The sequence below is a fragment of the Acromyrmex echinatior genome, chromosome 10 (genome assembly GCF_024713525.1).
Source record: "Acromyrmex echinatior isolate Ae372 chromosome 10, ASM2471352v2, whole genome shotgun sequence".
Lineage (NCBI taxonomy): Eukaryota > Metazoa > Arthropoda > Insecta > Hymenoptera > Formicidae > Acromyrmex > Acromyrmex echinatior.
In genome coordinates this window covers 13,682,973-13,704,519 of record NC_141861.1, presented here as the reverse complement: position 1 = coordinate 13,704,519, position 21,547 = coordinate 13,682,973, and the positions used below count along the sequence as shown (strand labels likewise).

The 21,547-nt window shown below is 28.9% G+C and overlaps 1 protein-coding gene and 1 pseudogene across 13 annotated transcripts in view; both read right to left on the bottom strand.

Moving 5' to 3' along the window:
• The window catches only part of LOC105143768 (band 7 protein AGAP004871), a 364,599-nt gene extending 354,586 nt beyond the window's left edge, over window positions 1–10,013 (bottom strand). For 4 of the 13 annotated variants that reach the window (XR_015546295.1, XR_015546296.1, XM_087410057.1 and 1 more), the window contains exons 1-2: window positions 9,846–10,009; window positions 6,834–6,957 (exon numbers count right to left, since the gene is read on the bottom strand). Coding sequence is in view for 8 of the 13 variants with exons in the window: in XM_087410057.1 (XP_087266183.1) it covers window positions 6,834–6,915 (82 nt within the window). In the remaining 5 variants the exon portion in view is untranslated. Of the gene's footprint in view, window positions 1–6,833; window positions 6,958–9,405; window positions 9,736–9,845 lie in introns of all 13 variants that reach the window. The other 9 variants (XR_015546298.1, XR_015546297.1, XM_087410058.1 and 6 more) reach the window with 5 other exon arrangements.
• A 4,426-nt stretch (window positions 10,014–14,439) lies between these two features.
• LOC147908412 (uncharacterized) lies at window positions 14,440–21,119 on the bottom strand (annotated as a pseudogene).
• Window positions 21,120–21,547: the final 428 nt, after the last annotated feature.

The window sequence follows — 21,547 nt, the reverse complement described above, 5'->3', positions numbered from 1 at the left end:
ACTTTCAGTCTATTTTATGTGTCTTGCGTAATGAAATACTTAGCGAATTACATTTATTTCATATCCGTTTTATTATTAAGAATGTGTTTAATATCTTTTTCATGCACTTGGCGTATATTTTTTCTTTTTTAAAAAAAATTTTTTAGGGATGCCTTTTGTTAAATATTAATTATAAACAAATTATTAAAAGATAGATGACGAATAAATCGCTCATCATTATTTTCTAGCTTAATTAACAAATACCAATGTATAATTTTGTTTGCAATCTCCTTTTGTTAAATATTAAATTACGTTATATAGAAAGTGCAAAATGCAGAGAATAGCTACGTTCAACATTTGTAGTGTTTCCGAAATACCATAATGTCCCTAAACATTGTTTCCGAACACATTCGGTCAGCGCCTCTAACGCCACCTAGCGCAGACGCTGCAACCATACCTATATTCTGATCGACACAATCATAATGATGAAAAACGATTTATCTTATTCTGAAAAGTTATAGATCTAGATTTTACGTCAAAATACTTCCTCTTGTAGGATACATAAAGAAAAAATAAAAGCACGTATTATACAATTGGAGTGTAAACTATCGATCAAGCATACATAAAACTTGATCGGATCAGCCGTTATTGAGATCTGATAATTTCGATTCGGTGCAACTCGCTATCTCACATAAAGGAGCACGGCAATATCTCTCACCATGACGCTGCGCTTATCTTAACGCCGAGACACTAGCGCATCTCCAGACTGTCTTGTCTCATTCTAAAAATAGGCATTTTATCTCATAATTCGCGCTGAAGAGCAATGATTTTGGGGATTTTGGTAATCTATAATCAGTATGTATATGTAAGGATGATTATACAATATTATAGATAGTTTTATAAATATTGGAAATTATAGTAAAAACTAAAAATCAAATGTTGCAGCAACTATTATGTTCTCGAATTACTGATAGACTTTTATCCTATACAACAAAAAATCTCATATATTCATCTTTTTTTTTTTAAATACTGATCTACAATAATACTAATATAATGTTGATTTAATAATGTTAAAGGCCCCTATTATGAGATACCGAGTTCATTTTAGGTAAATGCTAGAAGCCTATAGGCAGAATTTAAAAAAATAATAAGTCATTTTTTGAAGGGAATTTAATAAGCTTTAAAATAACATTATATAAAATTTAATTCAAATTCCATTTTTTTTTAATTAAAAAAATGTAAAAAGTGAGCAAATCGCAAAGTCAAAAAATTGTGTTCCTAATATGAGATGCCCCGAAAAATCGATAGTAAAACGTAAAATATATCAGTATTGTAATTAAAAAACTTTATTTAATGTTTCTAAAATACAAACAAACACAGCTAGCGTGCGCGATAAGTGAGCATGTATAGATTATACCCAGAACTCGTCTTCAGCTAATTGGAATCAAGCATCGCAGAAATAGGCACGTTCATTCCGGTTATCTTTTTTATTATTGTACAATAACATTTTATATTTTAACAATGATTTTCACTATAACATAGAAGCATGGATTATTTAATTTCAGAAATACCCTGAGTATCTCATATTACGATTTCCACGCCTTAAAGTTTTACGATCATTAAATCTAACTTCTATAATTTAACATATTTTTCTATTGGTATGATTTTACTCTACCACTACATACAGAATTTATTGCCAAATATTTATTTACTAAATAATAAACAAGATTTAAAGGCTTATCTCAATAAAACTTGAAGCATCCAAATTCTAAAATCTTTTTTTACAAGGACTACAGGCATGAACTAATAATGAATTTTCTATTAAACAGTTTTCAATCCAAGAGCAATAAATTCATGGTGAAAGCAATAGATAGCGTTTATTAGCAGAAACACCTATCTTATATTAGGGAATGCCTTATCTCATATTAGGGAACTTTCCTCTAATAATAAAAAAAACACTAAAGGTAACATATATTCTTTTTTGTCATAAAAAACCTAATTAATTATTCGAGGGATGTTTTGACGAACGTTCTTAGGACATAGGGATATTCTTTGAATATTCTTTGAAACGTCCCTTGGAGATCTGTGCTATTAGGGGCGTAGCTAAAAATATTAGAAAGAGTCCCTTTACAAATTGGTAAAAAGACTTTTTAGCAATCTATATATTCTATTTTTTTTTAATTGGCTATTACATCACTTAATAGGGCAATATTTCAACTTTATGAATCTGTATTTTTAATTGCGATACAATGATTTTTAACAGAGTTATGAGCAATAAAGTCAGAATATTTCTTTTTACTTAATCCGCGAGTAACTCAAGAACAAAAAATTATTTTTGGAACATTTTTGAAAAACGAAATTTTATAGGGAAAGTTTAAACTTTCACAATAGAGAGTCGAAAATTTGCTTAAATTTTTTTTTAGCATGCTATAGATTTACAAAGTGACAAGAAATTTTTTTATTTTTTTTTCGTTTGTAGTTTTCTACACGTAAAAATTACAAGACTCACATAAATTTAAAAAATATATAACCATTCGAAAGTAGAGATTTCAGCTTTTTTAAATTTAAATATTGATCATTTTTAATGAAAATAATAATAGGGAAAGGTCTTTTTATCAATTTGTAAAATGACTTTTTCCCTAATCCAATAATTATTATCAATAAAATTATTAAACGAATGCTAATTTTTAAAAATACTTTTAGGTTTTTTGAAAATTTATATTTTATATATAGTAAAAATTTACTATATATTTTATATATATAATAGTAAAAAATATTTTGTGTGTGTGCGCGCATGCGCATGTGCAAAAAATGATTTTTCGATATCACGTTTAATGTAAATATATTGAGGCTGTAAAAACTAGACTTAGTTACTTGCAGTAACATGTGGAGAGGATAACGCACTTATAGTCACATGTAAGCATCATAGCAAAATATCTCGAAATCTATAAGCTTTATAAAAAAATGTTTCAAATAAAAGTTGTAGAGTTTGAAAAGGTCTATTGACTATCAGTTCGACTTGGGATGGCGTCGCGAAAATCAAGGAAAGGTCATCTCAGATTTTTTAAATGGAACCCCTCCCCCCTCTCTTTTTATTTCACATTCTTATAGTTCTTGTTGAGACCTTTTCAAAACACTATAACTCTATTCACTTTAGGTCAGCCGTTCCCCTCAAAGCTATCGAGTATTTTAGAGTAAGATATCAGCGACTATCGAATAATAAGCGAATCAAACACGTAAATTGTTCTTTTTTTTTTCTAAATCTTATGTGTTTTATTTAACAGGTCACAACAGCTACAACATATATAAGAAAATCATCCGATTTCACTAGGAGCCAATTTCATACAGAATTTGTGCGAGATCCTTTAATAATTAAAGTAATCAAATGTAAGGCTCTAAAGAATTCACATAATAAATACTTTTAATAAAAATTTGTATAATGATACATATGGACTAAGTTAATACAAATATTCATGAGTACTATGATTTAAGAATCATATATCTTTGAGATAGAAGATCTGCACATAATGAGATTCACAATTTTGTTAATACATTTATTTAGAATTAAATTTACGTACAAAGAGAAATTAAGATGTACCCGATTAATTTTACTGATCATTGTAATCAGTTCATGTTTCAATTTTTTGTTTAATATATTGGAGAAAATCTTTTCACATACACGCACGCGCGCACGCACACATATAGCCGATAGATGGAAATTAGGAGATTTTTTTATATGCCACTATTGTGAGTATTAGATTATATATCGTTAAAAAGATGCTATTTCATATAATATTTTGAAATAGATTAATTATAGATTTGAACGATACTGAAGCATTCAATCAAATTTGAAAATAAGTGAAAATCAGAAATTTTTCCGACACATTTGTACTTTATTTTTTTATTATAAAAAAAGGGAAAAATATGCTGCACAAGCCGCAGAAAAAATTTGTCGTGTTTATGAAGAGGATACTCTAACTAGACAAGCAGCAGCGAATTAGTTCCGCCGATTTCCAGATAAACATTTCGATGTCAAATAATATCGTTCTGGTCGGCCTATTGTGGAAAATGTCAATGAAATTTTCCAAAAAATTGAAGAAAATCGTCATGTGAACAGTTGACATAGTTAAGGAGTTAAACATTAATCATAAAACTGTTTTGGGACTGTTTTGCGTACAAGGCTAAACGCACAAAAAAGCTTGATGTTTGGGTGCCATATGATAAAAAATTAAATAAATCGAATTTTTTTTTTGCGAATCGCTGCTGAAACGAAATTGAGCATTTTCTGAAAACATTGATAAGAGATGATGAAAAGTGGATAATATATGATAATAATGTTCGAAAAAGATCATGATCCACACGAGATGTGGTACCACAAACAATCGCAAAGTCTAAATTGACGCCAAAGAAGGATGCTGTGTGTCTGGTGAGACTGGAAAAGAGTCGTTTATATATAGTATATTATGAACTGCTGTCGCCAGATAAACGATTAATTCTGATTTCTACTATTAACTAATGCGATTGGAGCAATCCATTCAGAAAAGACGGTTAGAATTGATCAATAGAAAAGGCATTGTCTTCCATCATGACAATATTAAGCTACACACGTCTTTGATAACCTGATAAAAATTGAAAGAGCTTAGCTGGGAAGTTTTGATGCATCCACCTTATAGGCATCATATAGTAGGCATCCACTGTATAATCCTTATCTTGCATCAGCCGATTACCATTTGTTTCGGTCTTTGCAGAATTCCTTTAATGGAGTAAATTTGATTTCAAAAGAGGCCTGCGAAAATCATTTATCTCGGTTTTTTATCGAGAAATCACAGAAGTTTTGCACCGATGGAATAATAGCTCTACTATTATACCCTCTCTCTTATTGAAAAATGGTAAAATATTCTCGATTAAAATGGCACATATTTGATTTAATAAGAGATTTTTAAACAATTTAAAAAATATATTTTAATTATGCTCCAATTTGTAAAAATACTTTTTCCTTAACCCATATATATAAAACCCAATTAATTGACATTAATGGTCGAAACGTTTGAAATTTAATCATTAACGTATTTATTATCTTGTACGTATAATTCGCATATGACATCTAGCACGACTTGAATAATCTTAATATTGTAATATTGAATTTTAATTTTTTATGTTGTTTACATTATATTTGTGTTACTTCTTAATATATTTATCTTATATTAAATTAACACAAATTTTGGATGGCTCATTTAGAACATGTAAAATGTATTAAATTTAAAACAAATTTTCCAACTGACTTGTGAGTAGAAAAGAAATAGAAAGATATAATAAGTTTTCATAAGCTGCTTCTTATAGACATCTTATGAAATAATAATGCCAAGGTTTTACAACAGTTTGAATTTCACAAGAACATATAGTTGCTATTTTCGTCAGCAATATATAATTACAGCTTGATAGATATATAAACACCCAATTTTGCATTTATTCCTCGAATATCAATTAATTCGATATGATAAAGAAAAATTTAATTATATATATTCTAACTTCTATAAATATTTTCATATTTTTAGATGTATTTTTAAATTTTATAATATTTTTGAAATAATCAAATCTTCAAACCATATTAGTTTTTTTAATAAGACTTACGATAAAATTATCGCTGAGCTATTGCGCAAGTACCTGGTTCACATTATTGAAGCTCAGCTACATATAAAGAATGACCTTCTTTACACTCACGAAATAATTCATTTCTCGAGCTTAAGGTTGAACAACGTGGTTATAAGCCCGTTAAGAGCCTTCATCTGACTTCCGCCACATATATGATCGGAATAATCATTAATCAAAAGCATTAATGCTTTTACAGATAAGCAAAATATTTACAATAAAAATAATAGGGAATAAAAACTTTAAACTGAATATTTAATGTTTAAATAATTTGGTGTGAATTTTATATACTACATATCTATTCCTGCAAAAATTAAGTGTCGAATTTAATTTTTAGTTTGTAGTCAAGTTAAAATAGAATTTTTCTGCGAAAAAACTCCGGAAAAGCTGAATTTTTTAGGAGAGCTTTATTTTGGCATAACAAATAACGAAAAATCTCTACATTGTATAGAAAAGCTGTTATATTAAAGAGCAATCCTAACAGAACGAAATCAAATGGTAAGGACACTCACACAGAATATAGGAGATCCAAATTCAAATTCCAGCCAAGATAATATTTTTCGCAATAAAATTATTTATATATTTTTAAATGCTTATAAGCATTAAATTATATTAAAATTTTTCTGAGATGTCTATGAGCATCAACATTAAATTACTGATCATTTAATTTGTGGTATCATTACTTCAGTTCTGTTAGGATTGCGTTTCAAGACTGAAAATTAAATTCGGCGCTCAGTTTGCAAGATTGGATATGTAGTAAATTCACATCGAATTATTGAAGATCCAGCTTGAACATTTAGCCTTTATTTCCTATTTATTGTGTATTCACATTACAGTCTAAAAAGATACTTTGTTTAATATCGTTTACAGTGAAGTTTATTTGTTCTCATTTTTCAGAATAATTACAAAATAAGATAAAATAAAATATATGAAAAAAAAGGAAAATAAATAATAAAGATAAAATAAAGAGATGAATTGGACAAAGCAAATTGGATGAATGCATAATTTCTTCATATGCGCGTATCTTTTATGGAAAACAAACTAAAATATAAGTATTAAAAAATAATATTTTATAAGTATAGATAAACACTATATGTATAAAATATTCTTCTTTTCTTGTTTGTAATAAACATTATCATAAGTTTTATCGTGCAAATTCTCTTATTATATTTTAGCTCCGGCTTTATCGATTATAAAGAACTCACATCCAATAATCCGTTTTCGAATATCGTCAGGCCGAGTGTTAATCTGCATTGTTGATCCATTACTGTTACTCATGGTCGCCATAGGTATATCGATAGGATTAACACGTGATTCGAACCTCGCCACCTAAATAAACAAAGTTCCGTAAAAAATATATCTCATTAGTTTTTATATTACTAATATATTTTGTATCAGCTTCAATGTATAATACATTTCGTTATTGATTTATTTCAATATATGTAAGTACAACACATTTGAGTACTTCTTTGATTTTATATTAATCTTTTACTTTATATATATATATATATATATATATATATATATATACAATATTATATGGTTGGAGAGAAAAAGTTTACAATATTATAAATATTGTTTATTATAAATATTTAAAAAATTTCTTGTCTAAGACCTTTAGTTGTATGTATCAGAGGAGGATTACGAAAGCATTGCAGAAATTAAGTACATTACAAGATTGCATACATATATGTATACATATATGCTACAATGCAGATTACAGAAATATTAAAATGTCCGCTTAAAATATCAAAAGAATTAGAATGCAACACCATAATTTTGAAATCTTATTTTTATCTTATACAGGCTGTCCCGCGAGACTTCTCCAACCGCTCACAGGAAGGTAGATGAGATCGAAATAAACATAAAAGTACTTTTCCGTTTAGTACCGATATTCGTAATAATAATCGAGATATTAATGTGCAATTGTACTAATGAAAGCGCGCCGATAGAAACGCGAAGTATAGCAACGGTGTTTCCTCTTTTACTTCACCAACCAATGTGTATATTTCGAGCGGCCAGAGCGTTTCTATTGGCGCGCTCTCATTAGTACAATTGCAAACATTAATATCTCGATTATTATTACGAATATCGCTAAACAGTAAAGGACTTTTATGTTTATTTCAATCCCATCTACCTTCCTGTGGGCGATTGGAAAAGTCTCGCGCAAGACACCCTGTATAAATAATGATGCATTGCAGTTATTAAAAATAATTACATAACAGAAAGAAAGATTCGTTATAATCCGAATAATCCGAAGAGAATAATAAATATATATTACATATACACATGCAAACATACATGCACTTTAATTAATTCTAATGTAATCTCTGGTGGAAAAATTTCGCTGAAATTTTGGAATACTTTTCGGGAAAATTTCAGCATTTCAGAAAAAATTTAAATTTAATTTCAACGATTTTTAGCTAAAAAAAATCATTTTTAGCAAAATTTCAGAGAAATTGCAAAGAAATTTCGGCTCAATTTCAGTACGTTAACTAAAAAATTCATTTTTAGTAAAATTTCAGCAATTTCGCTGAAGTATTCCAAAACGTGAAATAATTTCAGCAAAATTTTTTTACTAGAGACGTTATGTAAATTATTTTATACATAAACACAAAATGTCTATTATGTATAAAAATCTAGGATTTCTATTTTTTTATCTAAGGAAAGGGAAAAATCATAGAATTCTTATATATCCTCAGTTTTCGAAACTTAAAAAATTTTTCTTGAAATTATCTCTTTAAAGATCTTATTTTTATTTTACAAATATCAAGTGCTGTAACATAATTTTAATATTAAAATACTATATAAGTAAAGTACTATATAATATATTTAACATTTTTAGATTTTTAAATAAGCTTTATTCTTTATTAAATTTATCTTTAATGTCACTAATAGCGAAAATAAAACTTCCACTTACTTTTATATTTACTATTAATATACAAATATTAAATGCTATTACTTATCTGTATTTGTTCTTATATAGAAGAAATTTTACACTTTTTATTCTATTCGTTGAAGATAAAAAGATTTACGCAATATGAAATATTATTCTATTGTACACTTTTTGTTAGTACATTTTCAAATTTATGATATTTGTGATAAATGACGCTTTATATTTTCCTGTATAATTTTCTCAACATGAATAAAAAAAAATAAACAGTCCAGATAGCCCAATCAAATTTTACTTCAAATATGCCTTAAAAAACGATTTAATTTTATTGAAAAACTTACATAAAAATATATACTTTAATTATAATTTAAAAAATTTTTAATTAAATACTTGAGAAATGAAAAAAACTCTTAGGAAACTTGTACCAAAATTTGAATAGGTATCATGATAAATTACGTATTTTTTTTTAAGTATATAATTATTTTCTTACTTTTATCGTCACTTATATCGTATAATGAAAATACGCGAAACGATTTGATAGTCTATTTCATAATATTACATTCTAATGAGCTATAGTATTAATGTGTTAAACATTAAATTTACTGTTATTTTTGAACAAATATGCACAGAAATTCTTTTCTATTACAAATCAATTAAATACCACCACTGTATTTACAATATTATTACATTATAAGTATAGTAATTTTACAAGCAAGCGTTGCAATATTAAACTATGATTTCTCGAGGAAAATTTCGACATTACTACATTCCATTCCGATATATGTATATAGTAACGCAACAGCATATATTTACAATCTCACAATGAAATATCTCCGCAGGCGTTCTGCACAATTTTCGAATTATCGTAATATATTTTCACTCACGTAATTGAAAATGTTCCCTACATTATCGTTGAATCCTATAGTGGAATTTCACAACTTCGTGTATCTATCGTTCGATTCCAGTCACTCGATATGCGCATTACCACGTTCGACATAAACAAGATAATATACGTGAGGTATAAAAATGATTGATGCAATCGCGCCTATTCTCCGCTATGGATGCGGTGCCATGTGACGTGACAATTAAATCACGCATTGATTCAAACACATCCGAAACTTAACATTCTTATTTCGTGTCATCTCTGAAGCTATCCCAAATTCTGCTGCAAATTCGCGAATTCGCTCTTCTTATCTATTTTTTACAATCCCTCGCTAGGAATCCAAAAAAAATGAAATTTTTTCAACGTCAAGCAATAAATCGGTTTGATGAATATAATTGGATGACGAATTTGATTCGAAAAGAGAGCACGATTTTTTTTCACCTTGTCTCACTGTGCCGACACGTAACGTTGACAGGAGTAGAGTAAGCAGGACAAGAGTGAAGTCGTCGTCGCGGCGTCGCGGCACATTATAGAACGGTCCGGGCGGCGGGCGCCGCCCCGACCTGCGAGTGGGTAGTGCACGCGACTTTGGTGCGCCTCGCGGTTACAATCCGCCATTATACACATAGTTATATCCCACATTCATTCGCTTGTCATGTTGCAGTGTATGTGTGTATATATATATATATATACTCATCTCATTTATCCACGAACTATTAACGATGTTATGTCGCGAAGCTCATTCGTGACTAGAGATGTAAAAATACCGTCAAAAATTCAATTTTACAATTATTTACGGTAAAATTGCAGTAAATTATAGTAATTTATTGGTAATTTTAGGTATATTTATTGTCTTTATAGTGTTATGTATTGTACAAATAGGTTGTATTTCCCTACTGTATAAAATAAAACAACATTCTTTTAATATTCCTAATAGGAATCGCTGATGAAATAAATAATAACAGGGTTATTGACGAAATTTAAACATATAATCTAATCATAACAAAACGTGTCTGTATGACTCATAGACTCATGCTTAAGTGTAGCTACTTGTCGCGCTAGGTTGCTGACTGATGCTGTTGATCGCGATGTCGTAAATAGATGTCTATCAATTGTCCACATCACTAATTAGTTAATTAAAAATAATATAATCTCATTGATAAAGCAATGAAAAATTACTAGGAACAGGCTGATGTGAGTGGTATGTGCAATTGAACTGTGTGCAAATGCGTCACTCCCGTCGTAAATCGTCCCTGATTTATCATCCTTGCTTTAAACGTTGTTGATTGTCTAATTATTACATCAATATATAGTATCAACATGAAAATTTTAGTTAATAAAGCGTTTTTAACTTCTTTGAAATTAAAAATCGGATATAATAGGAGAGCAACAAAAGCGTAAACGAAACACCTTCTAGAAGACGAAAATTGAAAAAAATTAAAATGTGAAAGAAGCGTAAATGCTTCTTTTACATTTCATTGTTCCAATTTTTGCTTTCTAGAAGTTTCGTTCACGCTTCTGTTACTCTTCCATTACATCCGATTTACGCTCTGATTTTTATTTTAATAAGGGTTAATGACTAAATGCTCTTATATTATCAAATTACGTTATTTTATTAATTTTTTTAAATTACTATTTTATCAGCCTTCAAAAATTACTGAGTAATTTATCATAATTTACCATAATTTATCATAATTTAAGTTATTGTCAAATTGGATCATTTTGATCTCTATCCGTGGCAGATCGGGACGAAAATTTCATCCAATCACGCGGCAATATTCCGCGCATTCTTTTCCTTCGTTTTAAAATTATACAATTATCGAATGCAATTCATCAGAGATATCTTATAATTAAATGTGTGTGATTAATGTTTTTAGAAAATTATTATTAGTTTAGAAAAATGTATCATATAATATAATAATTATATTATATTTTTTTGCAAAATCTTGTTGATATTGCACTCATCCAATACCATTATAAAATTCCAATGTAGATCAAGACAAAAATATTTCATCAGATCACGCATCGACTACGTAATTAAATTTAGAATAAATTATTCTCAATTATAAAAGTAATCATAAAATATTTCTCAAAAAAAAACTAAAAAAAAAAAGTTATATAATTTCCAAATAAAAGGGAAGAATGTGTGAAATATTGAATGAATTTCGTTACAAAGTATGCTAATGAGGAAGAACATAATTTATTAATAAAATTTTACATGATAAGATCTTTTAGATAATTCTTTGATAACACTCTTCTAAAAAATAAATTATTCAATTACATTTAGTATTAAATTAATTTTCGGCCTTTTTTTTAGTGAGAATTAAGATTTATTTATTAGGTGTTGGAATTAATTCGTAGCGTTTTTTAATGAAAGAATGTTATTTATTTCACATGAGCATTAAAAAATACATTAATGAAAGTACTTCCCATCTCTTGTAAAACGCTACGAATTAATTCCAACACCTAATATATAGAACGAGATTATGTTTCAGACTGAAAAATAATCTTCACAATATTGACATATTTTTTCAACCTTTCAGAAAGCTAGCAGATCCCAATTTGATAAAAAAAATGGTTTGAAAACAGTTTTGAATTAATGAAATCTTTAATGCAATCTTCGATTTTTTCATATGTGTGAAGTATTAGTCCGGATCTACAATAGATGTTTTAAGCCTTAAGTCGTAAGAAATTGACCAATTAGAGTTGAATGCGAGGAGAATAATTGAATTGTCCATTTCTTATAGGTTAAGGTTTAAAAACCTATTATAGATCCAGACCTAATCTGCATCGTGTTGAACGGAATAAATGAAAATCTATCGGTGCTAAAGACATGACACATAGGAAAACCTAAAACGTAAAACTTATCCCACAAACATAACAGAATAGTAACTTAAGCCTTAAGGAATTGATCAATCGATAGTCGATTATTTTTCTCACATTCAACTGTGATTGATCATTTTCTTAAAGCTTAAGGCTTACGATTCTATTGTGTTTGCAGGGCTATGGCACATAAAAAAACTTAAACAGTAAAACATAAATAATAAGTGAATTGACCAATCACAGTAGAGTCCGTAAGACTATAACATAAGCAGTAGCCAACATGTTGATTTCCTTATTGCTTATGTCTTATTGCCTTAAGTTTTTTGCATGCCATGGCCAAACTGCGATTAATTTAAGAGAGCTGAGTGATTTGAAGAGTCAAAAAATTAATGATTTTTTGAAGAAAAATGGATCAACTTTAAATCTATATTTTTATTTGCACTTTATACAATATGTATGACCCAGACAGCACAAAATATTTATGTTAAATATTTATTAATATTCATTTTTTTAAATGTTATATAGATATTTTATACATATTTTATATAAAGCATTATTTGAAATACTAGATGGGGTGAAAAGTAACCTCCTTGACCGCCAGAATGCGCCACTACTGCAAAAAAGTTTATGGTGCCTTGTAGTCCGTTCATATTTAGGCAGACATGCCAAGTGGCAGTGCGATACTGCCCTTAGTTTTGTTTTGAGAGCTGATTGTTGTTGACGTGTTTGCGAAAATGATTTTCGTTCTCTCATAAAACATTATTTTTTGAGAGGCAAAACGGCGAAGGAAACAAAAGAAAAGTTGGATAAATATTATGTGGCTAATACTCCGTCAGATTACACCGTCAAATATTGGTTTCGAGAGTTTCGTGGTGGCCGCAACTCCACTACCGATGAAGTCCGCAGCGGCAGGCCCTCCGATGCGGTTACCGAGGAAAATGTCAAAAAAATACATGAAATGATGTTGGCTGACCGGAAAGTGAAGGTGCGCGAGCTAGCAGATGCTACAAAGATTAGTACTGAGCGAACACGCCATATTTTGGGCGAGATTCTGCATAAGAAAAAAATTTTTTTCATTCCCAAGGAGGTTACTTTTCACCCCACCTAGTATTAGTAAAATATAGACTAAACATTTTATGTAATATTTATGATAAATACAAATAAATATTTCTAATAAATATTTTTTACCTGGATAATAATATCTCATTAAGTATTTTTATAGCATTTACTATAACATTTACAATAAATATTTCATAATATTTATAATACATGTTTATGATATGTGCAATTTAAGACCACGAAAATAAAAATTTAAATATTTACAAAATATTTACAAAATGTTTATAAATATTTATAAACATTTTGTAAATATTTTAAAAATATTTTATAAATGTGCTATCTGGGGAATTTTTATGAAACAAAATGTATTAAAATGTTCTAGAAGCAACAATGGCGGTAAGCGTGTTCAAATGAGGTTTTGTCAAATTGTTGACATTGTACACAAGTAGTCGTTTGGAAACAAAAAATCAAATTGATTTGTAATTAATGATGTTAAATGTAAACGGTAAACCTAACAGAATTATAAAAAAATCGCGATTTGTTAAAATCATTTTTTTATAAAAGAAAGTTCTTTTTTTGGCCATTATTTTTCCCATTAAATTGCCAAAAAGTTATTACTATTTTAAAAAATTTATTATATTTTTAGGTTTACTGTATGGAAAAAATAGTTGTAATTAATGTGTAAAGAGCATAGATCAGTGAGTTGAGTCGTTTTCTCTCTACAATGTCAGCAAAATTGAAAAATTGTTTGACACGTTTTGAGAAAAATGCATTTAAAGTTTTGAATTAGAATACTTCTGTTTTTTTAGTACTTATAATAAATTTTTTTATTCTGCGATTTTTGGGTCATAAAACGGTTCATGTAACTTCATGAAATGTTTCTTTGTAACAGCCATACAGCGCGCCGCAGCGGATCGAAATTCAAACGCGCCTAATTTTTACGTATGCACCATTTTAATAAATCGTGAATAACTCCGTTATTCTACGTATTTTTATGAACGGTTTTGGTAACTATTTTCAAAACTATCAACTTTCCGAAAATGCAATTTTAAAAAATCCATTTTTTTTACCTTCCAAACCACTCTTTAATTGACCGATTAGTCTATTGGATTAATCGCATCTGCTGTTAAATGACAAATGCGATTGGTTAATTTCAATGGACTAATCAGACAATTAAGGTAATCAAAGTTAATAAAAGTCCTCCTTAGTTATCCTTAAGAGGATCCTAAAGTCGTCTATATTATCGACTAAATCGTAATTTTTTTATAACAATTACTTTTTCCTCTTTTACAGATTCAAAGATTCTCTTCTAGGACTAAAATATATACATTAATACGTATCTGTGAAGTGGAATTTATGCTGTGAACAATAAAATATTTTTCTTACGATTTTAATTCCGAAATTTTTTATCATTTTTGGGATAAACTCCATCTTACAAATACGTATTAATACGTATAATTTAATTATGGAAAAGAATCTGTAAAAGAGGAAAAAAGTAATTGTTATACAAAAATTACTATTACGGTAATAAATGGCTTTAGGATCTTCTTAAGTCTAGTAAATATATCGGATGTGGCAAAACCTCCCAGCCCAACAAGTTAAGGGTGTCCTCAAGGGGAGAAATATCCTAATTTAGAAAGCCGAAAAGTAGCTGATTTTTTGCGAATTTTTTATAAACAATGAATTTATAAAACTATGAAGTCGATTTTTTTCAAAACTTTAGGGGTAATTTGTTATATATTTAAACCTTATACTATGGAAAATTTAATTTCTTCTGCAAGTATTAAAAAGTGGTTGTTCCGAAGGATTTGGCAAGTCACCGGTTCACTTCTTTCGCAGAAATCGAAAATTGGCTCCAAAATTGGATCGCCTCCAAAGACGAGTCATTTTTTCGAGATGGAATTCGAAAATTGCCTGAGAGATGGGAAAAAGTAGTAGCCAGCGATGAACAATGCTTTAATTAATCTGTTCATTCATTTGTTTTGAAATTTTGAACACAAAAAAACGGACCGAATTAATTTGTACTCTACATTTAATGTAATGTATCTACATATTAAGTGCAATCCTAATCTGATTCTGTTAGAATCCTTATACTCGTTTGTTACTTTGTGTAAGAAAATTAGAACTTGTTAAAAAACATCAACAAAAATGCCGCTTACTGTAGAATTGCAAAAACCGCAGTGAAAAAGGTTTTTATTTATTTCGTTTAGAGATTTTTGTTTATATCTGTGCTCGATTTGAACATCAAAACTATAATCACATGATCGATTACATATATGGAAGGGGAAGTGGAATCAACTCAGTAAACGCAGTTATATAACTGTTATATTGTTGTAATAAAACAGAATGTAATATAACGTGTTGATTACATGTAACGTACATGTGTTAATTGTAATTTTCCGCATTTACTTTAGTTGTAATTTACTGCAAATTACAGTTACATAAAATAAATATAACAATATAATAAATGTTACATAAGCATTGCATAATTACAGAAAAGGTACAAACTGATTATATAACATGCTGAAATGTTAAATGACAATAATATAAATAATTCTAATGTTATGTAATTGTTATATAATGAGTTATATTATATTAATAAATAGCAATAAGGCTCTGTAAGTATAAAATAATGTAGTACAAAAGAAGGACAAAGAGCAGTAATGTAACAAAGAACTTTAATTTAAATTAAAATTGAAAATTCATATAACAATTACAATTGACAAAAACAAACGTTTCGACTCTGATCGAGTCACTTTCAATGTTGTCGTAATATTTAAATCATCGTTATAAACCAAAAATATACATGATATTACAATACAAATTATAATTTTTAATCCCGTATTCTTCATTTCGTGTAGTACATTGCGAGTCATTTTTATCAAAAATCAAAGTAGTTATAAAACAATATTCTGGAAAAGTTACCATGAACAAAAAAATTAATATTTAATACATACAAATTAGTAATATAATAATGTACCTTGTCAGTAATATCAGTAAATGTGTTGACAGTCCATTAATAAAAAGAGAGAAAAAAAACGCAGATGGTAGTCCATATCGTGATACAATTTTGGTTTTTTATTTTAAGCAAATTTGCAAAATTAATGAACATCTAACTTCCACGATGTAAAGATAACGCAATGCCGAGAAGGAAAACATTTATCGAGAACGGAAAAACGGCAAAATAGGGGGAAAAAGAAAAGAATATATTAGGAGGAAGAAAGAGAATGTGTAATATTAGAATACAATTCAGGCAAAGACTCTGTGTCGTTTTGTCTGTTTATTCCATGTTTTTGTTTTTTAATATGGACCATGTCAGATATTAACCTTTTATTATATGAAGGCTCTATATCTAATATGTTCTTTATCCCATTTGAAGTTGTGATTCTCCTCAATATGGTGGTTAGAAACTGATGGAGATTTTGAACTTAAATTAATATTTGAAACATGTTCATGCAGTCTAGTCTTTAACTGTCTTTTTGTCTGGCCAACGTAAGTAACATCACAATCCTCACAAGATATTCTGTAAACTATTTGATTATGAAAGTGTTCCAACTCATTCTTTCCTCTCTTTATGAAATTTTTTAATGTGTTAGAAATGGTAAAAGCCAATTTACAATTAAATATATTAACGATAGCTGTGAATCTTTCAGATATTGTATTGACATATGGAATATGTCAAAAATATGGTATAAAATCTTTCTGTGTCTTTGTTATTATTCAAGCTATTAATATTGTTAATATGATATTTAATTCTTATATAATTAGTTATAAATAATCGAGAAAATAAAATGTAGAGGATATCCATTCTGTAAAAAAATATTAATAGCGTCAATTAAATTGTTTTGTTGGAACTTCTGATGACATAAACGAAAAATCTTATCCACAACTCCATAAATTACATTTCTTTTATGACAAAGTGGATAGTGAGAATAGAAATTAAGGAATCTACTGGAAAAGGTTGCTTTACGGTATACATCGAAAATAAGATTCCGTTCTTTAATAATCAACTTGGTATCCAAAAAATTTATTTTTTCGTCAATGCCAACCTCCATAGTGAACTGCAGTCTAGTGTGCAACGAATTAAAGGTATCCAAAATATCATCAATACTCTCAGACAGAGCAGCCAAAATAATATCGTCAACGTAATAAAATAACAACCGAACGGGCAGCATTCCGATAGCAATTTTTTCAAAGTTCTGCATAACCATATTTGCAACAACAGTTGACAAGGGTGATCCCATAAAGGTCCCAAATATCTGTTTGTACATTTTTTTATTAAAGATAAGTAGACTTCAAAACCATCTGAAAGGCAATCAAAAATTCATCTAAAGGAATTTTTGTTTTCTTAGATATGGAATCCCACCTTCTAGCAACACTATCAGATACCAAATCTATAGATATATTAGTAAATAGGGATACCACATCCAAGGAAATCAACATAGAATCTGGTTCTAGTTTGACAGTTTATTAATTAGATCAAAATTATTCTTTAACTAGGAACTTCTGGTATGGAATCGTTAATGATGTTATGCAGAAACAATGATAAATTGTATAGTGGGTTATTTATAGATGAAACAATAATTATAAGAGGACAGTTTTGTTTATGAATCTTCGTTAAACCGTATGCTCTAAGAATGATCCCGTCAGTTGTATGCAACCTCCGATATGCCAAGTTATCTATAAACTCTTTTCTTTTCCACCTTCTAAGTATGTTACGCAAATTGCTCGTAAGTTTTTTTGTAGGATCTTTAGTCATCTCATATGTATTATTGTCTGAAAGTATCGATTCCATCTTGGATATGTACTTTAGTTTATTTTGAGCAACGATGACATTCTCTTTATTTGCTTTAGAAATTAATATTTCAGGATGATCTTCAACAAAGTTTTTGTTGTGTTAATCCAATTAAATAATAATTTTATTATTATTAATAATAATTTATTATTAGAACCTGTCCTGGGAAAATCATTTTGAAATCTCTCAAGAATTGAAACAATATTATTTCTAACAAAGTTTATTATATGGTTCCGACGACCAATAATATTGTTTTTAACATTTTTAATGAATTCAATTAATGTCCTATCAATATTGTGTTTATTAATAGGGAGGCCAAAGTCTTCCCCCAACTGTAGTAAATACTGGACTTCTATAAGAATGTCAACATTGTTTAAATTAAGGAACCATTTTTCATTTAAAGAATCTAGAGGATCCGCCCCAAACAGCCGTTTGCTGTTTTTCCGATAAATGATTTCCTTCTCGACATTGCGTTATCTAATATCGTGGAAATTAGATGTTTGTTACTTTTGCAAATTTGCTTAAAATAAAAAACCAATATATTGTATCACGATATGGACTACCATCTGCGTTTTTTTTCTCTCTTTTTATTAATGGACTCTCAACACATTTACTGATATTACTGACAAGGCACATTATTATATTACTAATTTGTATGCATTAAATATTAATTTTTTTGTTCACAGTGACTTTTCCAGAATATTGTTTTATGACTGCTTTGATTTTTGATAAAAATGATTCGCAGCGTATTACAGAAAATGAAGAATATGAGATTAAAAATTATAATGAGTATTCTCTAATACCATGTATATTTTTAGTTCATGTTTATCATAACGATGTTTAAATATTACATCATTGAAAGTGACTCGATCGAAGTCAAAACGTTTGTTTTTTTGTCAATTGTTATATGAATTTTTAATTTTAATTTTAATTAAAATTCTTTGCTATATTGCTACTGGCTTTTTGCCCTTTTTTTGTACTACATAGTTATATTATAGCTACATAATTTCATTTATATATACTTTATTAGAGTGATCACACATAAAATGACGTATAAGCTATATATAATCATTGCATAAGACCGCTGGACCAACATCTTATATAAATCAATATATCTTTATACTGATCCAATGGCCTTAAGCTATGCTTACGCGTGGTCGATTAATAGTGTATTCGTGAAAATATTGTAGATTTTGGCATTGATAATTCAGCAGTCAATGTGGATTCGTTTTTTATAAGTTTGTTTTGCTCACAATTTGTAGAAAAGCCATGAGTATTAATGTTGTGTGGAATACAAAAGAGATTTTGATCAATAATATCTGCATTGTTGTCATTTTCAAAGTCGAGTATGAAGAGAGAATTTGAGAAGTATGTTGTATATTCTCTGATTTTCCTTGGTTTTCAGGACTTAGATCATTAACGTCTAAAAAAACTATTTTCATTAACAAATCCTTTTCACGTTTCATCACTTTTCAAATCAGAGTCATTCACCATATGCCCTTTCGTGCAATAAACTTATCGAATCGAAATTCATATTTATACGTGACTTTTGCAATGAGAATTTTGTTTCTTCATCTGCCATGTATGGATTTAATATCGGTTTTTGTACTAAAGATGCTGATTCAATATCTGCTGAACATGGAGACGGTACAGATATTTAGGAAGAGGATTCTGAATGTTGATCTGATGAATGTGCTATGATTTTTTCAAAATGAATTTTGATTTTTCTTAACATACGTGAAGCTGTTGAAGGTTTTTGCAGCCTAGAAGTTTGGAATTCTTCGATAGCAATACATGCAACTGGAATGGGATTTTGCCTAATTCACTGTCAAATAAATATAGAGTTGATATAGATTTTTGAGACAAGAATCCTGGTTCATCAAATGAACACAAAGATGTAACAGCTTTTCGCGTAATTGATTCTGATTCTTCAGCAGATGAATGTAGAGCAGATTTTTGCGGGACTAATCCTAATTCTTTCTCTGATGTATGTGCAGTTGGTACCAGCTGCCTGCCATGATTAAAATGTTTCAATTTCGCTGCTACCTCATTAGTGCCAGAACATAAGTCATTAATATGCTCTTTCAAAAATCGATTTGCAGAACACGATAAAGTACGTAACACCTTCAAAAATTCTTTTCTTTATTTCAGCAAAAAATCCTTTCTGAGACGCTATCGACGTGTTTGTCTACCGGGGAAAGTTGCAGTCCATATGGGAAACTCTTTGATAATTCATCAAGTGGCTGCATGAATTCCAGAAAATAAAAACCGTTTACAATTTTGCACTCCATCTTTTGCTGATTAGAAAGTGAGGAAATCAAAATAATGCTTTTGATCCATTGATGAGTGACGGTTAAATTTTCATCATCTTTTCGTTCAAATGAATAAGTAGTAGTATTTTCAATTTCTTCATCAATTTTAACGTTCTCTTTCGATGTCTTCAATTTGTCGATAATCTATTCACGTTCAGACATATATTCCTCCAGAAGGCGTCTGACTTCAAAAACTGATATTTGTTTTCTTGATATCATACTATCTTTTTGAGCAAGATGCAATGCAACAGTACTTGTCAATCGAAATACACATTCAAACTCTTGTACTGTTTGACAGTCAATCATTAAAGCGACTATATGAAAATAAAAACCTTTGATAATAGGATGATATAGATCTTTAATACATTTCCACTTGGCGACAGCAGCCATTAAATGAACATCCGCTCTTATCAGAGTGTTAAATGGCCGAGGTGTTTATATCCGCCTTTTGTTGCCCATTTGAAACAAACGTCAACATATTCTTTTAGTGTCATGCGGTTAAATGCTTCACTCATAGCAAGTAATAAAGCACGTCCTAGATCAACTATAGCTTCAGCTGATATTGTCGCCTTACATATTCGTATCCATTCTTGAAGCGAAAATGTGATGAAAGCTGCGTCATGTTTTTCCGATAACATTTGATACACACGAAGAATTTTACCTTCAAAGTGGATAGTAATTGTGTTATAATTAATACATATTATACATATGTATTTCAAACAAGATAAAAACTATTATATTAAAAATTCTAGTACTATTTTTATATTGATTAAAGTTATTGATCCAAGAATTATAGAATGAATAATTTTAGCTCTAGATTTCTGTTAAAATTCTTATAGTTTTTCCTCCTTTGCTAGTTATCAGGTCAACTTCAGGAATCTCCTTTATCTCAACAAAACCTGAATGTCCTATCATTCTACCACTCATATTCATCGATTCTCTCATTTCTTCTTTTCTAATTTACTATTGATAAATATTATTCTTTCTCTCTCTTTAAAATTTCTATAAAATATGATGTTTAAAATCTAATTTTTAGTACTAGATTTTCTAATTATTGTCATTGTAAATGGATTTAATAGAGTAAATAGACTGTTCTTAGCAGATACATGGGGAGACAATGATTCTTCAGGAAGACTTTTGAATTGTTATTTACA